Source organism: Capricornis sumatraensis, chromosome 11 (assembly GCF_032405125.1).
Source record: "Capricornis sumatraensis isolate serow.1 chromosome 11, serow.2, whole genome shotgun sequence".
Taxonomy (NCBI): Eukaryota; Metazoa; Chordata; class Mammalia; order Artiodactyla; family Bovidae; genus Capricornis; species Capricornis sumatraensis.
The window spans coordinates 21,320,168-21,341,020 of record NC_091079.1 but is presented as its reverse complement, the minus strand read 5'-3'; the positions used below and the strand labels follow the sequence as shown (position 1 = coordinate 21,341,020).

General features: G+C 62.8%; 1 protein-coding gene across 6 annotated transcripts in view; it reads right to left on the bottom strand.

Annotated features, from left to right (window-relative positions):
• Positions 1-20,853, bottom strand: part of TSNARE1 (t-SNARE domain containing 1) — a 78,145-nt gene that overhangs the window by 28,897 nt on the left and 28,395 nt on the right. For 4 of the 6 annotated variants that reach the window (XM_068983320.1, XM_068983323.1, XM_068983321.1 and 1 more), the window contains 3 exons: positions 10,752-10,824; positions 9,075-9,509; positions 3,221-4,249 (listed from right to left, as the gene is read on the bottom strand). In XM_068983320.1, the coding sequence (XP_068839421.1) occupies positions 3,669-4,249; positions 9,075-9,509; positions 10,752-10,824 (1,089 nt within the window). In that variant the 3' untranslated portion in view covers positions 3,221-3,668. Of the gene's footprint in view, positions 1-3,220; positions 4,250-6,863; positions 6,947-9,074; positions 9,510-10,751; positions 10,825-20,853 lie in introns of those variants that run through there. The other 2 variants (XM_068983322.1, XM_068983324.1) reach the window with 2 other exon arrangements.

The window sequence follows — 20,853 nt, the reverse complement described above, 5'->3', positions numbered from 1 at the left end:
TGTGCCCATGCTGACACCTTCCACTCTCAGGATGGACTCCCTCTGCAGGCAGGCAGTTCCGGCTTGACCCATCTATTTGGAGCTCGTTTGAAGTGTACAGAGATGAAGGATTTTTCATCTTCCTGAAGAGCTGAACCGGCCATGCTATCCTATTTAATATATTGACATTTACTTATATGAGTGATATTGATAGGGCTAGCCCCTCACGCTCTTCCCAACTCTGACCGCCGTGTCTTCCTGCACACTCTCACCCTCTTGTCCTTACATTTTACTGGATTAGTTTTAAATGGCAAAGAGAGACGTTTTTTCCTACAATCTGTTGAGTCTCGACGTTTAACGGGCTCCTTTAGTCCATCCACACTAACCTGTTCACTGGACGTGATACCGAAGGTTTGCCGTGGGTTTTCTATTTATCCTATTGTCTTCTTCTACGTTAATTTCTCTTTCCCCCACTTTTTTATTCAGTAATGAGTTTTGTCTGCTTAGTTGCATTTTTATTCCTTTTTTCCTAACTATGTATCTTCTTTGGTGAAGGATCTGCTCAAATCTTTTGCCCAAATTTTCTAATTCAAGTGTTTGTTTTCTTGTTGCTAGATTTAGAGAGCTCTTAATATATTCAGGATACAAGTCCAAAGTCAGATGTGTGATATACAAACATTTTCTCCCAGTAAGTAGCTTGCCTTTTTATCCTATTAACAGGGTCATTTGCAGAGTGTAAGTTTTTAATTTCGGTGAAGGAATCCTTGAGTTTTTAACCACATATAGCTACTAACAGGCACCAAGATTAATAATGTAATCACTCTTTGCAAACAGCAGTCATTGTCCCACCGCTGTTCTGTCTTTTTGAAACACTGACCCATGCAAACGAGACAGTACAGTCAAAGTCCACTGCTTAATAGGAAACGGTTTCACTATCAGTCCTTTATCGACCAGCTTCCGGCTCACCACCCGTGTCACAGACCTTCCTCCTGGGGCCATGCCGGAGTCCACCCTTCAGAGGCTCTTCTTGTCAAAGTCTCTTGGCAACAAACCCTCACGCTTTCAGTCCTCTTTGTCCTGAGAGGCGCCTTTGCCTGGGGCCTGATTCCAGGTGACCGTCCCTCTCTGGGCCTGGTCTCCCCATAGCCTCCACTGCTGAGCCTGTGACTAGCTTGGGGGGGGGTGGGGGGGGGTGGGCGCTGTCGCTCTGTCCCCCTTCCTGAGCCAGCCTCCCACTCAGGGGCCAAGGTATCCCACCACATAGAGCCACCCGGTGCTGTGCGTGGCCCCCACCCGTCTGTAGGATGGCAGGTCAGGGGGTCACGCACCACCTTTGCTCATTCGATTTTCTTCTCCTGGGACCCTGCTCAGACCCAGGCTGGATTTCTGGTCCTCTGCACCCTTTCATCTCTCTGTTACCCTTGCCACTTTCTGAGGTCCCCTGTCGTGTTGCTGTTTTTCCAACTAAGCCTCAAATGTCATCTGTGACCAAGGACGCCACCAGACTCCCCACCGAGTTCTTTGTTCTTAAAAGTTGTCACTGGCCCTTTCCAGACACGCTGGGTCATTTCTGATCATGTTACTACTACTCATCTTTGTGACTTCACCTCACTTTAAAAATATTCCTTAGAAACTATCTTACATTAGTTACCTGCTTGATTCCTCGGGGGTCTGCATGGGCCAGTTGCAGCTGCCTGCCGAATCAAAAAACACAGACTCGGCAGCTCTAACAGAAATGCAACCCCCACCCACTCCCGTCCTGGAGGCGGGAGGTCAGAGACGAGGGTGGGCAGGCCTCTCCCCCGGTGTGTGGCTGGCCGCCTCCTCCCGGGTCCTCACGCGGCCATCCCCCCACATGCGTCTCTGTCCTCATTTCTTCTTCATACTGAGATGGAAGTCACCCCAGGGATCCCACTTCACCTTGATCCCCTCTAAAAGCCTCAACTTCTAAGTCACCTGCTCAGGTCCTGGGGTGCAGACCTCCGCACCTGAACTCTGCACCTGGCGGGCCTGAACCTGTTATTCTGCGATGCTGGACCTCCTGCCCCCTGCAGACTACGTGACAGCTGCCCGTGGGCTCATGTGATGCTTCTTCCTCTCTCTGAGGGGCCCCCAAAGGCCTGCGGTGCCCTCCCTCAGAGAGACCCATCTGCCGGGACCCCAGATCTCAGGGCCGGCCTCTGAGATGCCTCCAGCTCAGTGCTGGGGTGACTGGGGAGGTGAGGGGGTTGCAGGGAGGGGACAAGCCTGGCTATTTCACTTCTCCCTGCAAACCAGCAAAGCCTTTACAACCACAGCTTTTTCCACATTAATCTGTTTCCCACGTGGGCTCCTAGTAAAAGTAAAGTCTCTCGGTAGTTCTGACTCTTTGTGACCCCATGGACTACAGCCTACCAGTCTCCTCCGTCCATGGGATTTTCCAGGCTAGAGCACTGGGGTGGGTTGCCATTTCCTTCTCCAGGGGATCTTCCCGACCCAGGGATTGAACCCAAGTCTCCTGCACGACTGGCAGACTCTTTACAGTCTGAACCACCCCTAACCTGCAGTTTATCCACCAAGAGCAGACCTGAGATACACCCAACCTTTGCAGGGCAGCAGGAAAGGCCACCAAGGAGAACACCTGGTGTCGTCTGACCACAGGGATAAGGAGGTTGGAAGGACGCTGGCCATGTTGTGGAGGGTTGGATGGGCCCCTAAGCAACCTGGGCGCTTTTGTGGACGAGAGTTACTGACTCGCCACTGGCTCCGCGAGGAACAGTGAAACCAGGAACCATCCCTCCCTCTGTATAGGTCCCACCCTGCGCTCAGCTCCTTCCAAGCCGGGCTGCCCCAGGAGCCCGGGGGTCAGCTCGCTGTCCGGTTCCTGCCAGGACCTCAGCTTCCTACTTCCGGAAAACGCTGTTGTCACAAGGGGAAGCTGGAGGGGAGCCCGGCCTCAGGGCCACAAGGGCCCAGACGGCCATCGGAGCCGCGGGGCCGGCCATGAGCCTGCCTCCTGGGGCTGCCCCGAGGGGCCGTCCCGCCCTGGGGTCACAGGCGAGGCGGATCGCAAGCCCAGGGAGGGCTGAGGGCTGCCTGCCGGCGAGCGCAGGGCACAGACCACCATCAGGACAGACCGGCTGCCTCTCATTTTCTGTCAGCATCACCCTCAGCACTGTCTCTGCTTTTTTTTTTTAATATTGTTATTTTATACTTATATAAGAAAAATATTTTTTCCAAAAAGTCAGTAGGTATAAAATGGCACCCTACCCAGACCAGTACCAAGGAACATTTGTGCACACATATATCTCACATCATAGACGAAAACAATGACCACAGGCCCTCGGGCGTGGGTCCCTTGGGGCAAAACCAAGCAGACGCAGGTGCCCAGCCCCCACCCCAGTCTGTACACCTGCAGAGCAGCAGGGCTTCCAGGAGTGCCGGGGCACATGCTGGGCATTTTCTGGGTGCCCGGCTGAGGCACACATCCAGGGTCTACGCACCAGGCAGTGGTCTGGGGGCGCTGTGCCCGCATGCACGCACCGGATGGGGGGGTGGGGCTCTGCTGCCCCCGACGTCGTCCCTGAGCAGACCTTGTCCCTGCGCTCCCTGGGGCCGCTGGGCCCACAGGCGATGGCAGGACGGAAGGGGCATGCTGGCAATGTCCCGAGTCCTCCCCAGCTCCGTCGAGGGCCCGCAGGGCTCAGATCCTAGGTTTCCTCCTCCACCTTCAGGATCATCCCTGAGAAGGCCTCCGGGCCAGTGCGGCTGCCCTGGGAGGCTCTGGCCGGCCTGCAAACAGTCCCGCCCCCCGGGGAGCCGCCCGGGCTGGCGGGCGAGGCACCCCGGGCCGGGAGCGCCTCCACCAGCCTCCCCAGGGTCTGGGTGAGCGCTTCGACGCCATCGGCCAGCCGCTGGCTCTGTTCAGCCAGCCGCTCCAGCAGCAGGTTCTGCTGGGCCATCAGCGTGCTCTGCTGCTGGGACCAGGCGCTGAGCAAGGCACCCTGCCGCCGCTGCACGTCCAGCAGCCGCCGCTCCAGCTCCGAGGCCTCAGCCCCCGCAGCCTTCCCGGAGGGCTGGGATCCTGCCGAGGTGGGCGGCGAGGGCCGAGCTGGCCCAGGAAGCATGGCCACCGGGGGCACTGAGCCCGGGGAGGCGGGCGGGGAGGGTGAGGAGGCGGCCACGGGGACGGCTCCTCGAGGATCCAGGGGGTCGGCTTCGGGCGGGCTCGGCCCATCCAGTGTCTGCAGGGGGAGCCACAGGCAGCCAGGGACCTCGTCCTCCTTGTCAGCTAGCAGGGGGAGACAGGAAACGTGAGCCTTCGCCAGCCGAGACCCAGGCAGTGCGGGGAGGGCTCTCAGTGCACGAGGCCCTCTGCACAGTGATCTCGGCCTCTCTTGGGGCCCCGTTGTGGTCGGCAGCAGCCCCCTCACAGGACGCCGAGACTCAGAAGGCGAAGGGCATCCTCCAGGGATGCTGAGATAAAACTCCAATCTTGCGGCTCCAAGGCCAAGGTGCCACCGCCAGGTTGCCATCTGTCTGTCTATCTGCTCACCCAAGCTGGTCATCATCTACTCACTGTCCTGTCTGTCCATCTGTCTTCCTACACGTATCCACCCACACATCCACCCCTTCGTCTGTCTGCCCATCTGTTTGCTAGTCGAGCATCCATCCATCCCTCCATCAGCCCACCTCCTTCCTTCCATCCACCCATCCATCCGTGTGCACCTTCCCGTCCATCCACTGTTCATCTCTCAGCTGTCCATCTGTAAGCCAGCCCACACACCCAGCCATCATTCACCCATGTCTCTGTCCATCCGCACGGTTGTGCTGATGCCCTTTCAGCCCTTCAGTCCATCCGTCCATCTCCCCAGCCCCCCATTCATCTGTCTGTCTAGCCAGCCATCCGCCACGTCCAGGAAGATATGCAGAGTGGACATAATAGCAGCACTTCACCAGGAAAAGCTGAGACCTGGAATCCTACACACTGGGCTCCAAAACCAGCTCCACCTCTTGGGAGTTGTGTGACTGGGGGATATCCTTCTCTCCTCTGGGTCTCAAAGCCCTGTCTGCACGTGGAAGGCCAGAGGCCGTGATGCCTGTCCTGCCGACACTTCCCAGCACGCTCGGGCAGTGGGCGGGAGCCGGAGGGCTTCCTGCCTGGTGGCCACCGTGGGCTGCACCTCCTGGGCGCAGCCCCCCTCGTCTCACCTATGGGGCAGGATCCCACCTTGGGAGGGCAGCATCACCCCAGAGCACCAGGCCCACGCGCCCCCTGGCACCAGGCAGGCCAGGTTCCAAGCCTGCTGTGCCCGGGCACGGGTGGCCGCCCGCCGCTGTCTCCTCGTCCTCCTCCTCCTTCTGCGGTCCAGGCTTGTGCTGATCCTTCTGACCTGGTGGCCCCTGGGGGCATGAGGGGGAGCCAGCCGCCCCACCGGCTTTTTGCTTCTCTCCTGAGATGAGGCTTCGGGACTGAGGCCCTCGGCATGTAATGTCCAGCTCCGCTTTCCCGCGGCAGAGGCCGGGCCAGGCTTCCGAGAAGCCCGCCGTGCCTGTCAGTTCCAGCGGCGTCCTCTCTCTGAGAGCCCGGGGGGGACCGGGCCCAGGGAGCCCACCGTGCTTGTCAGTTCCGACGGTGCCTTCTCTCTGGGAGGCAGGCTGTGCAGGCAGAGGGCCCTGAGCTGCCACCAGACGCCGCAGCCCTGCCCCGCCCCGCCCTGTAGACGCAGCCCAACCCCGGCAGCTACACCAGCTGTCATGCGCGCCCAACCGTTGCCCTCACTGAGGAGTCAGGGGGCCCCGACGCAAAAAAGAGGCGGCCAGCAGTGGGCCCAGTGGGCGCCCCCACGACGCGCCCTTGCAGAGTCCAGTGGCCTCCAGGTTCCCCACTGGGGAGGCCTGGGGAGGGAGGCTCTGCTGGGAGGGGCCGCTCTCCCCTGTGGCTGGCCCCACCCTGGGCCCCTCCTCCCCAGAGGCAACCAGAGTCCCTCTCCCAGCCCAGTGCCAACATCTCAAAGCCCCTGGGGAGCACGGACAGTGTCCACCACCTTCCCAACCCCTCCCTGCCCCAGGTGGCATGGCTCGCACAGGTCTACTCCCTGGCTGCAGCAGCCTGAGCCCGCCTGGGCAGCCCCTTCCTCGGCCTCTGCCCCCGCTCCTGCCCGGCATGCCCTGGGAAGCCCTCCCTGCCTCAGCGGGCCCAGGGCCCCGAGTCACTGGACTGCACTGTCCGCCCACCCCACCCCTAGGACGTGAGCTCTGGGGGACACAGGCTCTGGGGGCTCTGTCTCGGAGCGAGGGCCCGGCACAGAGCAGGGGGCCTGGGGGCGGGCAGCAGGCAAAGGACGCTCGCAGCGCCTACTTCCTGCTGGACCCCGGCCTGGCCAGGGTCTCATGGCTGTGTCGCAGCAGGGTCCCCAGAGCTGCCTGATGCCCTGCCTCAAGCAAACGAGGGTCAGACACTGGTCCTCGCTGCCCCAGAGCCAGCTGACACATCCCAAGCGGCGAGGCCCGCGCCTGGCCCGGGGAAGACAGAGAGCCCTCTCCACAGCCGTGCCCTCCAGGACAGCCGAAGCCACAGGGCCTCCTGTCGGGGCAGCCGGATGCCGCCCACCGGGCTGGGGAGCTGAAGCCCCACCAGCGTTCACGGCAGCAAGACCCGCCCCTGGGAGCTGCTCACCCCTCACCCCTGCCCTCTCGCTCGCTGAGCCGGGGGCACAGGCCTGGGACACGGCCTCGGTGGGGGTGCAGACCGGGGCAGGCAAGGCTGACCGTCCTGGGCACGCAGCCCACACCCCTACCTCTCCCCTCCCCCACAGCAGTAGGCCTAGGCGCAGAGAAGACCCTGCGGGCCTGCCCCTCCGGCGCGGGCAGGGGCTGAGGGCCGTGCCCTCACACTGACTTACTTGGTGCCGGCTGGCTCCAGCGAGGAGCTCACTGGCCGCCTCTGTGTGCGAGGACGCAGCCTCAAGGCCAGCTTCAATACTATCTGCAAATCAAGACAACACAAGCAATTACAGAGAGGAGACCCTCCGGTCACCCGGAGCAGGGGTAGGGGAGGCACAAACGGGGAGTCCGGCTTCCAGAGGTCAGAGGCTGTGGGGATGGGCACTGCCCACCCACCCGGCATGGGCCCTGGCCCGCCTGAGTGTCAGGACAGAGACCCTGGCACTGTCTGTCCTTGGGGCCTGGCAGCCCCTCAGAACGGGTGAGTCCAGCCCGAGAACAGCTCTGCACACAGAGAGCCACCGTGAAGATGGCCATCAGGGTCTGGGAACACCACTGGCCCCCAGGACATCAGCACATGCCGGCCGCCGGCGTCCCCACGCCACACAGCTGGTTCTGACGACCGTGCAGCTCCGAGTGGGGACCAGGGACTTCAAGCAGGGGCCTGCTGGGTGTCGGCAGAGCCCCCCCAAGACGTCACTACAGCAGCACAGCTGAGCCACCCTGGGACACCAGAAGACACCCCTCCGCGGCACCGGGGGTGAATAGGCGGTATCACGTAAAACACCCGCGAGTCCACCCCACCCTGCGACGACACGCGGCCAGGCTGGTGGGCACAGGGCAGGGGTGAGTCAGGACCAGGGAGGGCCCTCGACCCGGTAGCAACAGGGCTGGAACCCACGGGAGCACCAGGGCAATTCTCTATGCTGTCTCCTCTCCCCCCGAGAAGAAGGACCCGGTGCTGCCCAGACAAGCGGGCAGTGGCCACAGCTGTGCGCACAGCCCTCAGCAGAGACCAGCTGGTGCTCTGTGGGCTGACCGTCAGATGCAAACACGCATCAAGCCAACTCTTAGGAAGACAGGACGCGCCTCTGAGTTCACGCATTCTGGCAAAAACTCAGAGCTGGAAATGGCTACATGCACACATCTCCTCTGATGCTGGGAAAGATTGAAGGCAGGAGGAGAAAGGGACGACAGAGGATGAGATGGTTGGATGGCATCACCGACTCAATGGACACGAGTTTGAGTAAACTCGGGGAGTTGGTGATGGACAGGGAGGCCTGGCGTGCTGCAGTCCATGGGGTCGCAAAGAGTCGGACACGACTGAGCGACTGAACGGAAGTGAACACATCTCCCTCGACCGCCCAGGGCCTGAGGCAGAGCTGGCGCCCATAAACACAGGTGCAGCCTGGGCACTGAGGGACCGGTCAGCAGCTGGCTGCCCCAATGGGCGAGAGCCTGAGGGTCACGGGGGATGGGGGATGGGGTGCCCGCCCACCAGGGCGGGTGGGACATCTGGGCTGAGCTGGGTCTCATGGCAGAACTTGCAGAACCAAGCATCACACACTGGGGCCACCGAGCTCCTGCCCCACTCCCAGGTCGGGGGCTGGCAGGACGGGTCTGAGCACCCAAGGCCCCCCGCCAGCTCCTCTGGGCCTTAGACTGTGCCCACCTGCAGCACCCCAAAGCCAGGTCTGGCTCTGCCGGTAGAACAGGCGGGCCCCACAATGACTAACAGGCAGGCCCTGCCCCGTCGTCCAGGCCTGTGACTTAGTCCAGCCCAGGGCATGGCTGTGTCCTGGGTCCATGTGCATCTCTGACCTGCCCCTGCCTGTTTGGTGGAGACCCCCTGAAAAGGTCTGCTGGGGTCTCTGCTGGGGCGTCGACGGCCCCTGCTGTTCCTGTAGGCCCTCCTGCTGTCCGCTCAGCAGCCCTCAGGACACAGTTGGTCCTGCTTTCAGCTTCTCCCTAAAGTCCTTCCAGCAGCTCCCCAGGAGAGGGGAGGCGAGGGTCTGCGGGGGCCCGCTTCGAGCTGTGGGTGGAGCCAATGTTTCTGCGGCGAAGGGCGCTGTGATAGGCTTGCAGAGGTGTCTTGAAAGGAGGACGAGGAGCAGGAGGAGGAGGAGCTGGAGGCGGCGGCCAAGACCCAGCCAGGCAACCGTCTTCCTCGTCAGGGTCAGAAGCAGCCGCAAAGGCGCCGGCGGTGGGCCTGGGGCTCTGGGGTCAGCATGCCCTGGGAGGCTGAGGGCCCTTGACGCTGCCTGGCCTGGTCTGCAGCTGAGTGACATGGGCGAGGGGTGCCCCTCTCTGGCCTGGAGCCTCGGCCTCCCCATCTGGATGCAGAGCGGGCCTTGCTGCAGGCTCTGGGCAGGCTGTGGGGAGCCACTTACTTGGCAGGGGCTTGACAGCACAGCCCTCCCCAGGGGTGCCTGGGGCCGTGAAGGTCTCGGCCACCATGCGCTCGACAGGCGTGAGGATGGCGGGGGTGCGGGGGCACTCGGCCAGCTTCCTGCGCACCACCCCGCGCAGGTCCCGCCACTTGTGCTTGACGTCGCCCAGGTCCCGGCGGCAGTAGCCCAGTGCGTTCACCGCCTGCAGGATCTTGCTCCACACCCGGTGTTTGCGGGCGGGTGGGCCCCGCAGCGCCCCGAACAGCAGCGAGTAGTGGCGCGTCACCCTCTGCACCAGCACCTCCGTCTCCTGGGGGCTGAAGTTGGGCTTCCGTGTCTTGGTGCGCAAGTGGGGGCCCGGCCCGGGCAACAGGGCTGCCACGGCCGGCTCAGGGCTGGAGCTGCGCCCGCACGAGGCCTTGCCGCTGCTGGACCCTGGAAAGGCACCGGAGGCTGAGGGCAGCAGGCTGGCCCCACCACTCCTGCTGGGGAGGACACGGGCCTCACTGACACCCACCATCCCAGGGACACCCACTCTGGCACGCAGTGGGGTCCCGGGCCGTGGCTACTCTGGGCACTGGGGCCCACCCCTCCAGCAGGCATGGCACTGGAGGTGGTCAGTCCTCGCCGGCCCCCAGCCCAGCAGAGAGGCCCTCCTCATTGGCCCACTGCTGGGACCGAGTGACCATCTGGTGACCATCCGGGAAACACCTGGGTGTCCATCTGGAGCGTACAGAGCATTCTGCACACCCACCCTGAAACGGTCACCCACAGAGGCGATCAAGCACGTGGAGACAGGGAGGGTCCCAGGAGAGGTGCCATGAGCCAGGACAGGTGATGCCCAGAGCTGCCCACAGCAGAAGCGGGGGCCCCGTGGGCACCCAGGCTTGCGGACCAGTGAGGGGCTGGCAGGCAGCAGGGCCAACCCCCTCATTCACTCTGCTCCTGGGGGTGCAGCACACACCGGGCAAGGGGGCTGGGCTGCCTCTTGGGGAGCAGGACATGCCTGGGCCTCCGCACGCCTCAGCCTCCAGGCCCCATTGAGGCGACAACTCAGCCCGAGATCAGGGTGGAGAGGGGTGCGGGCAGGCCTGGGCCCTGGCCGCAAGCTGCCTGTTAACCAAGCAGCTCTGGGCACTGGGAGCCGCCTCGTTCCTGAGGGTCACGGGCTGTAGCCCAGCACCGCCCCGGGCACCTGGGCACGGGAGGAGGAGCAGGAAAGCCTTGCGGCCACACGGCTGGATGGCCGGGCTGGTGGGGCAGGGGCCCTCGCGTGGAGGGAATGGGACCACCGCAGGGGCAGGACGGCTCAGCTCTCCCCGCGCGGCCAGTCCCCACTGCACATACTCCTGGGAGGAAGGTGCAGGGTGAGGGGCAGGCAGCCCGGACACTCCCACAAGCAGGAGGAGGGGCCCGCCCCTCAGGGGGCATCCCCGGGCTGGCCTTCCTGAGGGGTTGGGCCAACCTGGAGGGAGGGCATGGAGGGCAGCTGGCAGAGGCTCGGACCACCAGAACCTGCCCAGGTCCCACTGTCTGCTGGGCAGCCCTGCCAGACCGTGCCCAACCCTCCCTGGGGCAGCTGCTGAAAGGACTCGGGTCGAAGCCAGACGCAGGGCCCCCGGAGGACGGACTCGGGCGGGTGGGGCAGGTGGCTTGGCGGATGCTGTGGGTACCCACCGATGGCCTCTCCTTGCTCTGAAACCATGGAGGCCAAGTCCTTGATGATCTGGTTCACATCTAACAGGTCACTCTGCGGAAAGAAAAGGACAGCCGTTAGGTCCCTGGGGCTGCAGTTCAGAGGTCAAAGGCACGGCCAAGAACCAGAAATGAGCCTAGGGTCACGCCCCAACTCAGAGACACTGCTGGGATCTGAAGCACTGTCCCCCAACCTGAAGGTCAAGGGCCACGCTGAGCATCTTGGGGCCATGAGCGCCCTCACTAGGTGCAGAGGACTCAGCGCTGGCCCCTGGAAGGGTGCAGTCTTCTGCAGGATGGCATCCCCAACACTGACCTACAGGCCTGGCTAGAGGAAAGAAGAGGGTATCCGGAGCGGAGGGCTCAGTGCACCTCCCACAGGCCCCTCAGTCCTGTAGACACCTCACTCCTCGTCCCCTCCTGCGACTCCTCGACTGAGGGGCCGACCTGCCCCTCTCTGTACACCCGGCACCCAGCATGGCCGGCACACGTGGGTGGTAGATGGTAGATGGATGAAAGGTGGATGGTGGGCAGGTGGATGCTGGGCGGTGGGTGGACGGAGAGTGGATGGATGGATGCTAAACTGGATGGGTGGATGAACGGAGAGATAAATAGTGAATGGATAGATGGATGGCGGATAGAAGCGAAACAGATGGGTAGATGGCTGGATGGACAGAATAGTGGACGGTGGATGGATGGAAGCCCCATTGCTGTCTGAAGCTGAGGAACTTCTTGAAGCTAGTGAGTGGGGTAAAAAGCAGAACTTGGACCCGGAGACTCTGGGATACGTCCCACCCCGCTCGTCATGCTGGCCGCTTGCATTCTCCCTGCCACCCTCCTCTATCTTAACTCCACTCGCCCAACAAAGTAGAAGTGATATTGAAGGATGTGGGCATGCCACTCACAGAGCACACGCCTGGGGGCTGTGCTGGGCACACTGACGTCACCGAGGTTCAAGAAGGGCCTCTCAGAAAGGGGGAGGGCAGGGATTTGAGCCTTCCCTGCAGCAGATGGCTCCTCCACTGGCCAGCCAGGTGACCCTGGGCAAAGCCGCTCACCTAGGAGTCAAGTTCCCACACCTCCCACCCAGCAAATCCAAGCCTCCTCCCTTGGTGCCAGGCGCGTGGCCAGGGTAGAGCCAGGAGGGGAGGCCCCTCCACACCTCTGAGATGCAGGTGCCGTGCCCCTGCCCCCCGTCCACCACCCTGCAGCCCATCAGGACCCTGGATTCATTTCCACCAGGGTCACTTCACCCCACTGCTAAACATCGCAGGGAGATTCATTTTCTTTTTAGGAGTGTTCTGGGAAATGAAGCAATTAGCATGATCTTAAACCGACAAGTACTATCAATCGCAATTCAATTACTGGGCTTACACACAGCAGAGGTGGCGGCTCTGCGGGAACTGGGCCCACGGCCGGGAAGGTGGTGATGAGTGCAGGGCCTCAGATGGCCTCTGGCCTGGACCCACTTCTGGGATCTGCATTCCCATGGTCCTCCCTGGACGAGGCTGCTGGTGGGAAGGCCGAACTCAGGTGCAACCCGAAGGTCCAGACCCTGAGGCCACCCGTGACGGCCGCAGCCTCAGCCAGACCTCAGGGAGATAAGCCCCTTTCCCCACTCTTCCAGGTCTCTGCCCCAAGGCCTCCAGACGGCCAGCCTCGACCTCAGCCACTGAGCCCGCAACGTGGGCAGAAGCCTGGGGGTCCCGAGTCTTGGACTCGGGGGCTCCAAGGCCTTTTAGGGTGCTTAGTCTCTACACACTGCATGAGGTCACCGCCAGGCAGGCAGGGAAGCCGGCACCAGAGATTACGGTACTCTCCTGGGACACCCCCGCTCGCCAGGAGCGGGACAGCCCCGGCAGTCTGGACCCCTGATCAGCACCAGGGATGGCAGGCTCGCTCCTGGGAGGCCTCGTGCCCCAGCCACTGGCGAACTCAGCACGCGTGCAGTGGACCCCTTCCCTCGGGCACAGGGACAGAGTCTCAGCGAAGGAGAGGGCGGGAGGGGTGGCCAAGCAGGAGCCACGAGCTCGGGACCTCCGGGGGCGCAGGACCGCAGGCTGCCTGCCCAGGGTGGGGGGGTGGGGTAGGTAGGGGTGGAAGCTGGAGCAGCGGCACTCAGCCGCGGCCCGGCTCCTACAGGGACACATGGCTACTGGGGCGGGTGCTCCTTGTCCAAGCAGCACTGACCCCAAGAACCCAGAACCGCCTGTTGGGACAGCGGGTCCCCAGTCCAGCTCCCTTCAGGGCTTCACGAGAGGCCTCCCACTTCACGAGATGCGGTGGCCAAGGCTACTCTCTAACTGCTGCAGACACATGGGGGCCGCCCCCTCCAGGATGCCTCCCCACACCACGTTTCTGTAGAAAGCAGCCCCCCAAACACAGTCAGGGCTGCGACTGCAGATGGTGGCCAGGACCCGGTGCTGGCCCAGCCATCTGGGGCCCGGGGTTACTCCCAGGCCCCTGCTGCCCGCCCTCCACACCTGCCATGCCCGGCAGCACATGCAAGGGGTTGGTCTGGAGCCAGGTGGCCGCTGCCAGGGTGCCGGCTGCTCCTGGCTGGCCTGGCAGAGCAGCACTGACCTGGCCCACTGGCATGAGCCAAGATGTCCCCAGGGCCCCAGATGCACAGGGCAGCAGCACCGGGGGGCCTCGTGTGCATGACCACCCCCCCACCAGACAGTGTGCCAAGGGCACCGCATCCCGTCTCCAGAAGGTGGTCATCAAGAGACCGCCGCCAGGGAGGTCTCCATTCACCAGCCTCTTGGACGTGGACATGACCTTTGACACTGGCACCCTTCTGGGTTCCCAGCTCCCCTCTTTGGAGAAGGGATGGCAACCTACTCCAATATTCTTGCCTGGAGAATCCCATGGACAGAGGAGCCTGGCGGGCTACAGTTCATGGGATCGCAGGAGTCGGACATGACTTAGCGCTATCTTTATCATTTCTTTTCTTTCCCTCTTTTGACGATGCTGAGACTCCAACGCTGACTCATGCCCATCTCTCAGCTAACGCTGAGGAGCACGGTGGCCCCATGTCCCCAGCAGGCTGTCCTGGGGCCCCGCTTCGCCCTCAGGCCCGTGACCCTCTGAGTTGTCCAGGGATGAACTAACCACCCTCTGGAACAGACGCACAGGCTGGGCCCCCAGCCCCCGCTCTGTGCCCCAGGAACCACCTACTATAGAGACCCCTTCCCACTCAACGCCACCACTGACTCCCCGGCCGAAGGGGGCCCACATCCCTAACGTCTGCTCTGTGCGTTCCGGTGACGAGCTGAACCACTGACCAGCCCCCTGACCCATCAGGACAGGAGGCATGCTGGCCGAGTCTGAGCTGGCTCCTCTCACAACCCAGGCCGCCAGGACACGCCACAGGCCAGAGCCCTTCCAGCTCCGCTTCCCCGCCCCTCGCCCCTGCAGAAGAGAGCGGGAGTCCCAGCGTGCCAGGGTTCGCACGTCTGTCACGGCGTTCTCCTGGCTCAAGAGCCCCCCAACCACTGGAATTATCCTTTTGAATAAAGAGCAACCCCAGCCCTTCTTCAAGAAGTAAGGAAGCCACCTTGGAGGGAATAAGGGGAGTGGCGGTGTCCCAGGGCCCTGGGCTGCAGCCCGTCTCCGCCAGCCTGGTGGCCGAGGGAGCAAGGGCGGACTCGGGAGACATCGCCCCAGCAGCAGGCTGACCCGCAGGCACACCCGAGGCCTGACCCCCAGCCATGAGCTGCTGTGAGGGGTCAGCAGGGGGCATCCTCCAGGCAGAGCAGGCTAGACTGTGGGGAGAGGGTGGCAGGGGAGCCTGGGGTCAGCCTCCTCCAGGACCCCCAGGCAGCAGCCTCCTAGGTGATCTCAGAGACGACCAGGCTGGCTCCAGAGCACTGCTCAGGGATGGGAGTTTAGGGTCCCAGCTCCCAGGCAGATCAGCCTGTGGGCACACAGCCCCTGCCCTCCGGGAGGTCTGGGGCAGAGAGCCCCACCGCAACGGCCCAAGAGTAGAAAGCCGGCCTCGGTGGTCCGAGGCTGCAGCCCCACCCAAGCCCCAAGCCCTCTGCCCGTGGAGGCCCTCCTTGGCCCGCAGCTCCCCCTCCAGACCACTCTCAGACGCCGGGGCACGCTTGTCACGGGAGTTGACAGTGGGCACGCGGGGGAGTGGCCTGTACGCTGAGCAGCAGCATCAGGACACAGGCAACCAGCCGGGACAGACGGTCACCGTGCTGGACACCTGAGCAGGCTCGGGTCCTGATGGAGGGTGCTGAGGGAAAGGTGGGACATGCCAGAGCCCACACCCACCAGGAGCCAGGTGGAAGGCCAGGTGTGCCACAGGGGGCCATGCCAGGAGCCCAGAAGCCCCCAGCGCCGCCGGGATGGAGCCCCCGGGGGCAGCCAGGTGGAAGGCCAGGCCTCAGGCCCAGGGTCTGAGCTCAAGGCCAGGCGGGCCACGGGGGGCCATGCCGGGAGCCCAGAAGCCCCCAGAGCCGCCGGGATGGAGCCCCCAGGGGCAGCCCCAGCTGTGGCACACAAGGGTGGCAGGGACCAGGAGCCGCATGCCCAGGCGTGGGCACCAGGGAGCGGGAGAGACGAAAAAAACACCTTAACTTAGTAAATGTTTAAATCATGCAATTATTATCCTGATTGCTTCTAAAACTAGAACTCATTAAAGGCTCTCACGGAATCTTCTCTCTTCTTTTACTGGCACTGAGGAATAACAGCCTTGCACAGGACAGAATAAAACCTCGGTACGCATGTCTGTGTGTGCGTGTGTGTTCCCTCCACTTTTAACCACGAAAGGAAAGAAAATACCGCTGCATTTTTCTCTACCACGCAATCTCTCCTCATAATTAGGATCTTGGCAACCATCCACCTACAGAGACGACTGTTCAGCTAATGGAACAGCCAAACTTTGTTTATTGATTGATTCCCATATTTATAGCTAGATTCTGGCCAGATCAACCTCCCCCTGGGCTTCGGCTTTACCACGCCAGCTATGGGGAGAGCGGCTAGGCCCCCTCCTCACCCCAGCCTGCTCCCTGGCCTGCCAGGTAGCCATGGCAACAGAGCAGCTGGTGAGGAGCTGCACACCTGGGTCAGGTGACTCAGCAGCCCAGGAAGGGGCAGAAGCGCAGGGCCGCGCACGTGCGCGCAGGTGCGACGGGCTGGGCAGAGAGGGCCGGGGCAAGGTAGGCCGCGGCAGACCTCACTAGGAGCCCACAGGCGACTCTGGTCCACCCCAGGTGGCCAGACCAGTGCCTTGGCAAGTCTGCTACACGCTGGCACTGGCTGGGGGCACACGCCCATCTCATTCAACCTCCTCCTACCCCTGGGGAGACCCGGTCCTCCAGAGAGCAAGAACCCCTCTCAGCCAGAGCTGAATGATCACAAGGGAGGCAGAGTTGGGCCTCACGGGCGGGCTCCTGGGCTCTGGGCTCCGCACAGGCGGCCTTGGGGTCCTGCTGCACCCTCCGCCAGGAAGAGACAGCAGAGCACCACCGTCAGGACGGCCCCGCTCTCGAGCCGGGCGCTGGCCACAGTCCCAGCTCTGCCCCACACAAGCCGCAGGGCCCGGCCAAGTGACGTGCCTGCTCCCAGCCTCCACCTAGGCTTCGGTAAGTGCTTGCGCTCCCAGGCTTCTGTGTGGGCTGCAGACGCACATACATACAGGGAGCAGAGCCCTCTTATTAAAACACAAATCTTCTGCGGAGTCCCAACACGCAAAGCTTCTCATCCATTCAGTTGCCACCCACCCACCCTCATCCATCCACCCACCCCTCCCCCATCCTCTCCCGCCATCCATCCATCCACCATCCATCCATCCCCCATCCAGCCCCCCACCATCTATCCATCCACCCCCCCATCCATCCATACCCCCACCATCCATCCACACCCCCACCATCCATCCATCCACCCCACCATCCATCCACCCCACCATCCATCCGCACCCCCACCATCCATCCATCCACCCCCCACCATCCATCCATCCACCCCCCCATCCATCCACACCCCACCATCTATCCCCCATCCATCCATCCATCCACCCCCCCATCCATCCACACCCCACCATCCATCCCCCATCCATCCATCCATCCATCCCCCATCCATCATCCACACCCCCACCATCCATCCATCCACACCCCCATCCATCCACACCCCCCACCATCCATCCCCCATCCATCCATCCCCCATCCATCCATCCCCCATCCATCCATCCATCCATCCATCCCCCATCCATCATCCACACCCCCACCATCCATCCATCCACACCCCCATCCATTCGCACCCCCCACCATCCATCCCCCATCCATCCATCCCCCATCCATCCATCCCCCATCCATCCATCCACACCCCCACCATCCATCCATCCACACCCCCATCCATCCACACCCCCCACCATCCATCCCCCATCCATCCATCCCCCATCCATCCATCCACCCCCCATCCATCCACACCCCCACCATCCATCCATCCACACCCCCACCGTCCATCCACACCCCCACCCCCATCCATCCATCCACTCCCCAGCCCCTCCATCTGCCTGTCCCGGAGAAAGGCCCTGAGTGCCCAGACAGTGCCAGGCATCCTGCAGGTGCAGGAACACAGCCAGACTAAGACAGACAACACCCCTGCCTCCATGGGGCTTACAGTCTCCTGCAGGAAAAGGAATGGTTAACAAGACGATTAATTAAACAGCATGCTAGACAATGCAGGGAAATGAAACCTTAGATATGGAACATCTGAACCAAAACCTGAAAATAAAAGGGAACAAGGTGCTAAAGTGTCAGCAAGGTCCAGGCTCAGGGCGGGGGCGGGGGAAGAGGGACACACTGGCCAGGTCCTGGCCCAGTGACCTCGGCGCCACTGAGGGGGGCAGACAAGGGAGCCCACTTAGGGGGCAGCAAGGAGCCCAAGTCTGCGAGGCGGGGCCACACCGCTCCAGGGCTGGAGAGGGCCGCCCCCCAGAGGACCCAGGAGGATGTGCCTGAAAGCCAGCTGGAGGGCAGCAGGAGCACGGGGCCGTGTGGGGCCCGCAGAGTCGGGGGACAGCCTTGCAGGGACAGAGCATGGGTCACCCGTTAGCATCTGGCCAACAGCAAGCACACTGAAGGCCCACGAAGTGAGCCGGCTGCCGCGGTGGGGACACTGGGCAAGCCGCTGGCCAGAGATGTCCTTGCCCCCGGGAGAAGGCCTGTCCTTGCCCTCTGGGAGGGTGGTCTCCTGGGAAAGGGGACTGGCAGGCACACCCCTGCCCCTCGGGAGCAGCCTACCCTGTCTCCCCGCCCCCAGCTCAGCCTGAGCTGCAGGGGTCACCACGGTGGACCAGGGATGCCCTACTTTATCTGCCAAGCACCCCCAGCCCATGACCTGAGTGTTCCCCAGTGGCACCTATACCCCGACCCTCGGGGTCCTGGGAGTTTTGGGGTCCACGTGCTGACCCACCTGGGACCAGCGTCAGGGAGGGGTCCTCGGCTGGCAGGCCAGAGAGCAGCTGAGTCAGGGCGGGAGGAGGAGCCCCAAAAGCGCCCCAGAGGGCCCTGTGTGCGTCCGCCCATCGCAGCGGCCCGCCCGCAGGCCTGGCTCCTGCGGGCTCCGAGCTCCCCTCAGCCTGGCACAGGAGCCCAGTGCGGGGGTTGGGGGGCCTGCAGGCCAAGAGAGGAGAGGGCGGCAGGGGCATCTCATCCACCCACAGACGGAGAGCCCCCAGGAGGCCTCAAAGGACAGGTGGTGCTACCAGGGGATGGGCTGCCCTGGGAGGTTGGGTAGAGGTCCTCAAGGAGCCCACCCCCCCAAACAGCAAGACACCCTCATCTGAAACCTAACTGGGCAGGTCCAGGGGCCACTGAGCCAGGCAAGGGCCCAGAATCAACAGCGGCCCCGGCAGCCCTCAGCCTCCTGCCCACTCACCACCTGACCCCTGGCCGGCAAGCCCAGGTGCCCTGACCCACCCGTTTCACAGAAGCAATGACCGAGGCAAGCAGCAAACCCAGGTCACCCAGCCGGCTAGCGGAGACGTGGACCTAAAGTCAGGACAAGGCACCCGGAGCCTCGTTGTGCCCAGAGGGTGACCTGGGGGCGGAGGGGCAGGGAGTGGACCCATCAGTCTGCCCCCATCAGCGCCAGGCTGTTCCCGGCTCGGCAGCCACCATGAAAACATCCATCACGGGCCAGGAGGCAGAAAAGAGAGGAACATGAAGGGATGTGAGGCGGCAAGCCTCTGGCTGCGACTGCAATCCCACCTTTCGGGCCTTGGTTTCCCCGTATGTCCACACCCCCACCGCCCAGCCAATAGGGAGGTCCCTGAGGGCAGCCCAGGGCCTCAAAGGGGCTCCAGGACCACAGGTCTCCCTTCATCTGGTGACACTGTGCGTGCATAAACCACACACGTTCAACGCCCCCGGGAAATGTGGGGGCAAAGTGGGGGTGCGGGAAGCAGTCGCCACATGGAAACAGTCTGCAGTGGCCAGGGAGAGAAATGCCCCACGTGTCAGCCGGACGCTGCTCCCATAGCCCCTCCCCAGAGCTCTGCCCACTCACGGCAGCCCGGCCATGCAGACCCAGATGGACAGCTTCAAGAAACCTGGGCAGTGGGGCTCAGGCGCCCCTGGAGGGGCTGGGGCCCGCCACCCACTCCAGGACGGGCTTCTGCTGCCACAGGCAGGCACCGGGCTGCCTAGTCTTCTCCCAGCCCCACGTGCTGGCATCAGGACAGCTGCAAACCTGGGGGAGGGCTGTGTGATGGCCAATGACGATCTGTCTGTTTCTCCCATTTCCAAAGATGGCGGGGGGGCGGGGCGGGGGGGAAGAGGGATGAGGCAAGGAAGGAAACCATGGATGCTGACCCCAACCCCAGGACATCACCCTCCAGCAGACGCCTGCTGCATACGACGTCACCCACACACAGGTGAGGACACAGCAGAACCGCGAGGCTGGCCACAGGTCCTGTCCACGGCCCCCGTGAACTCACCGTACTCACTGCTCAGATGAGGACGGGCTGGCAGTGCCTGGGCCTCCCTAACCCCACCCCAGGGTCCCCTCCTGCAGCGTGTCAGCCATGAGAGGCCATCAAGGCACAGGCAACCCCCTGAGCAAACCAATCCCATGATCTGCTGGGCCTTGGATCTCAGAGTGTAGCCCACCCCTGCTCAGGAGCTCCCTGCATTTCCGGGGGGTCACCCCACCCCACCTATGTTCCCAAGCCAGGCCCTGCATTGGAGCCTGAAACTCTGCACCCTGCACGCCAGGCCAAGGCCACGTCAACCCTGGAGCCCCTCATCCCACCAAGGTGGCCCAACCCGAGGGTCCTCCTAAGAGGGCTTCAGTTTTCTAGCTGAAGCAGCACCGGGTCCCTCTCGCCACAGGCCTGCCAGCCCCCCGAGCTGTGGGGCAGGGGCCCCTGACTGTTCTGAGCTCTCGGGGAAAGCAGGTCTCATGTGCCAACAGCAGAGGAAGACATCTGTGTGTCCAATCCTTCCTGGAGCAGCCTGGCAAGGAGGAGAGGCCTGCCCTCCGAGACGGGCCATGCACCGCCTTCCTCTCTAGCAGTGAAGTGCAGTGTTGGGGGGGGGGGCGGTGCTCTGCTGGGCAGAGTGGGGCAGGGGGCAGCAGTAAAGGGGGCGTCCACTGCCCTCAGGAGTGCAGACCTGCCCACTGCAGACACGGTGACGGGTCCTCAGCCAGTGACTCAGTTTTTCAGCCCAAGTTCCCATTTTTCTAAAAGAAGCTGCTTCAGGGAAACTTTGTTCCAGAAACGCAGCTCCTGGGGTCTGGGGGACAGGCGGGCCCCCAGCACCTCCTCCTGCAGGTAAAACCGAGACCCAGAGGGAGGAGGGAACACACAGGGGCTCGGGGCCACCACCAAGAGAACCAAGCATCCTGAGAGCCACGTTCTAATAAACACACGTCCCACAACAGGAGACAGGCCTCGGTGCATACTCATGCTCACTAGCTCGCACACTCACCTGCATGTCCACTCATACCCTCGCACCCCCACTCAGGCCTGCACACCTCTGGCAGCTGTCAGAGACCATACCCGGCTAGGGAAACGTCTGGCAGCATGCATTACACACATACCAACTGGGGGAAAAAACCAGCGGCCCCA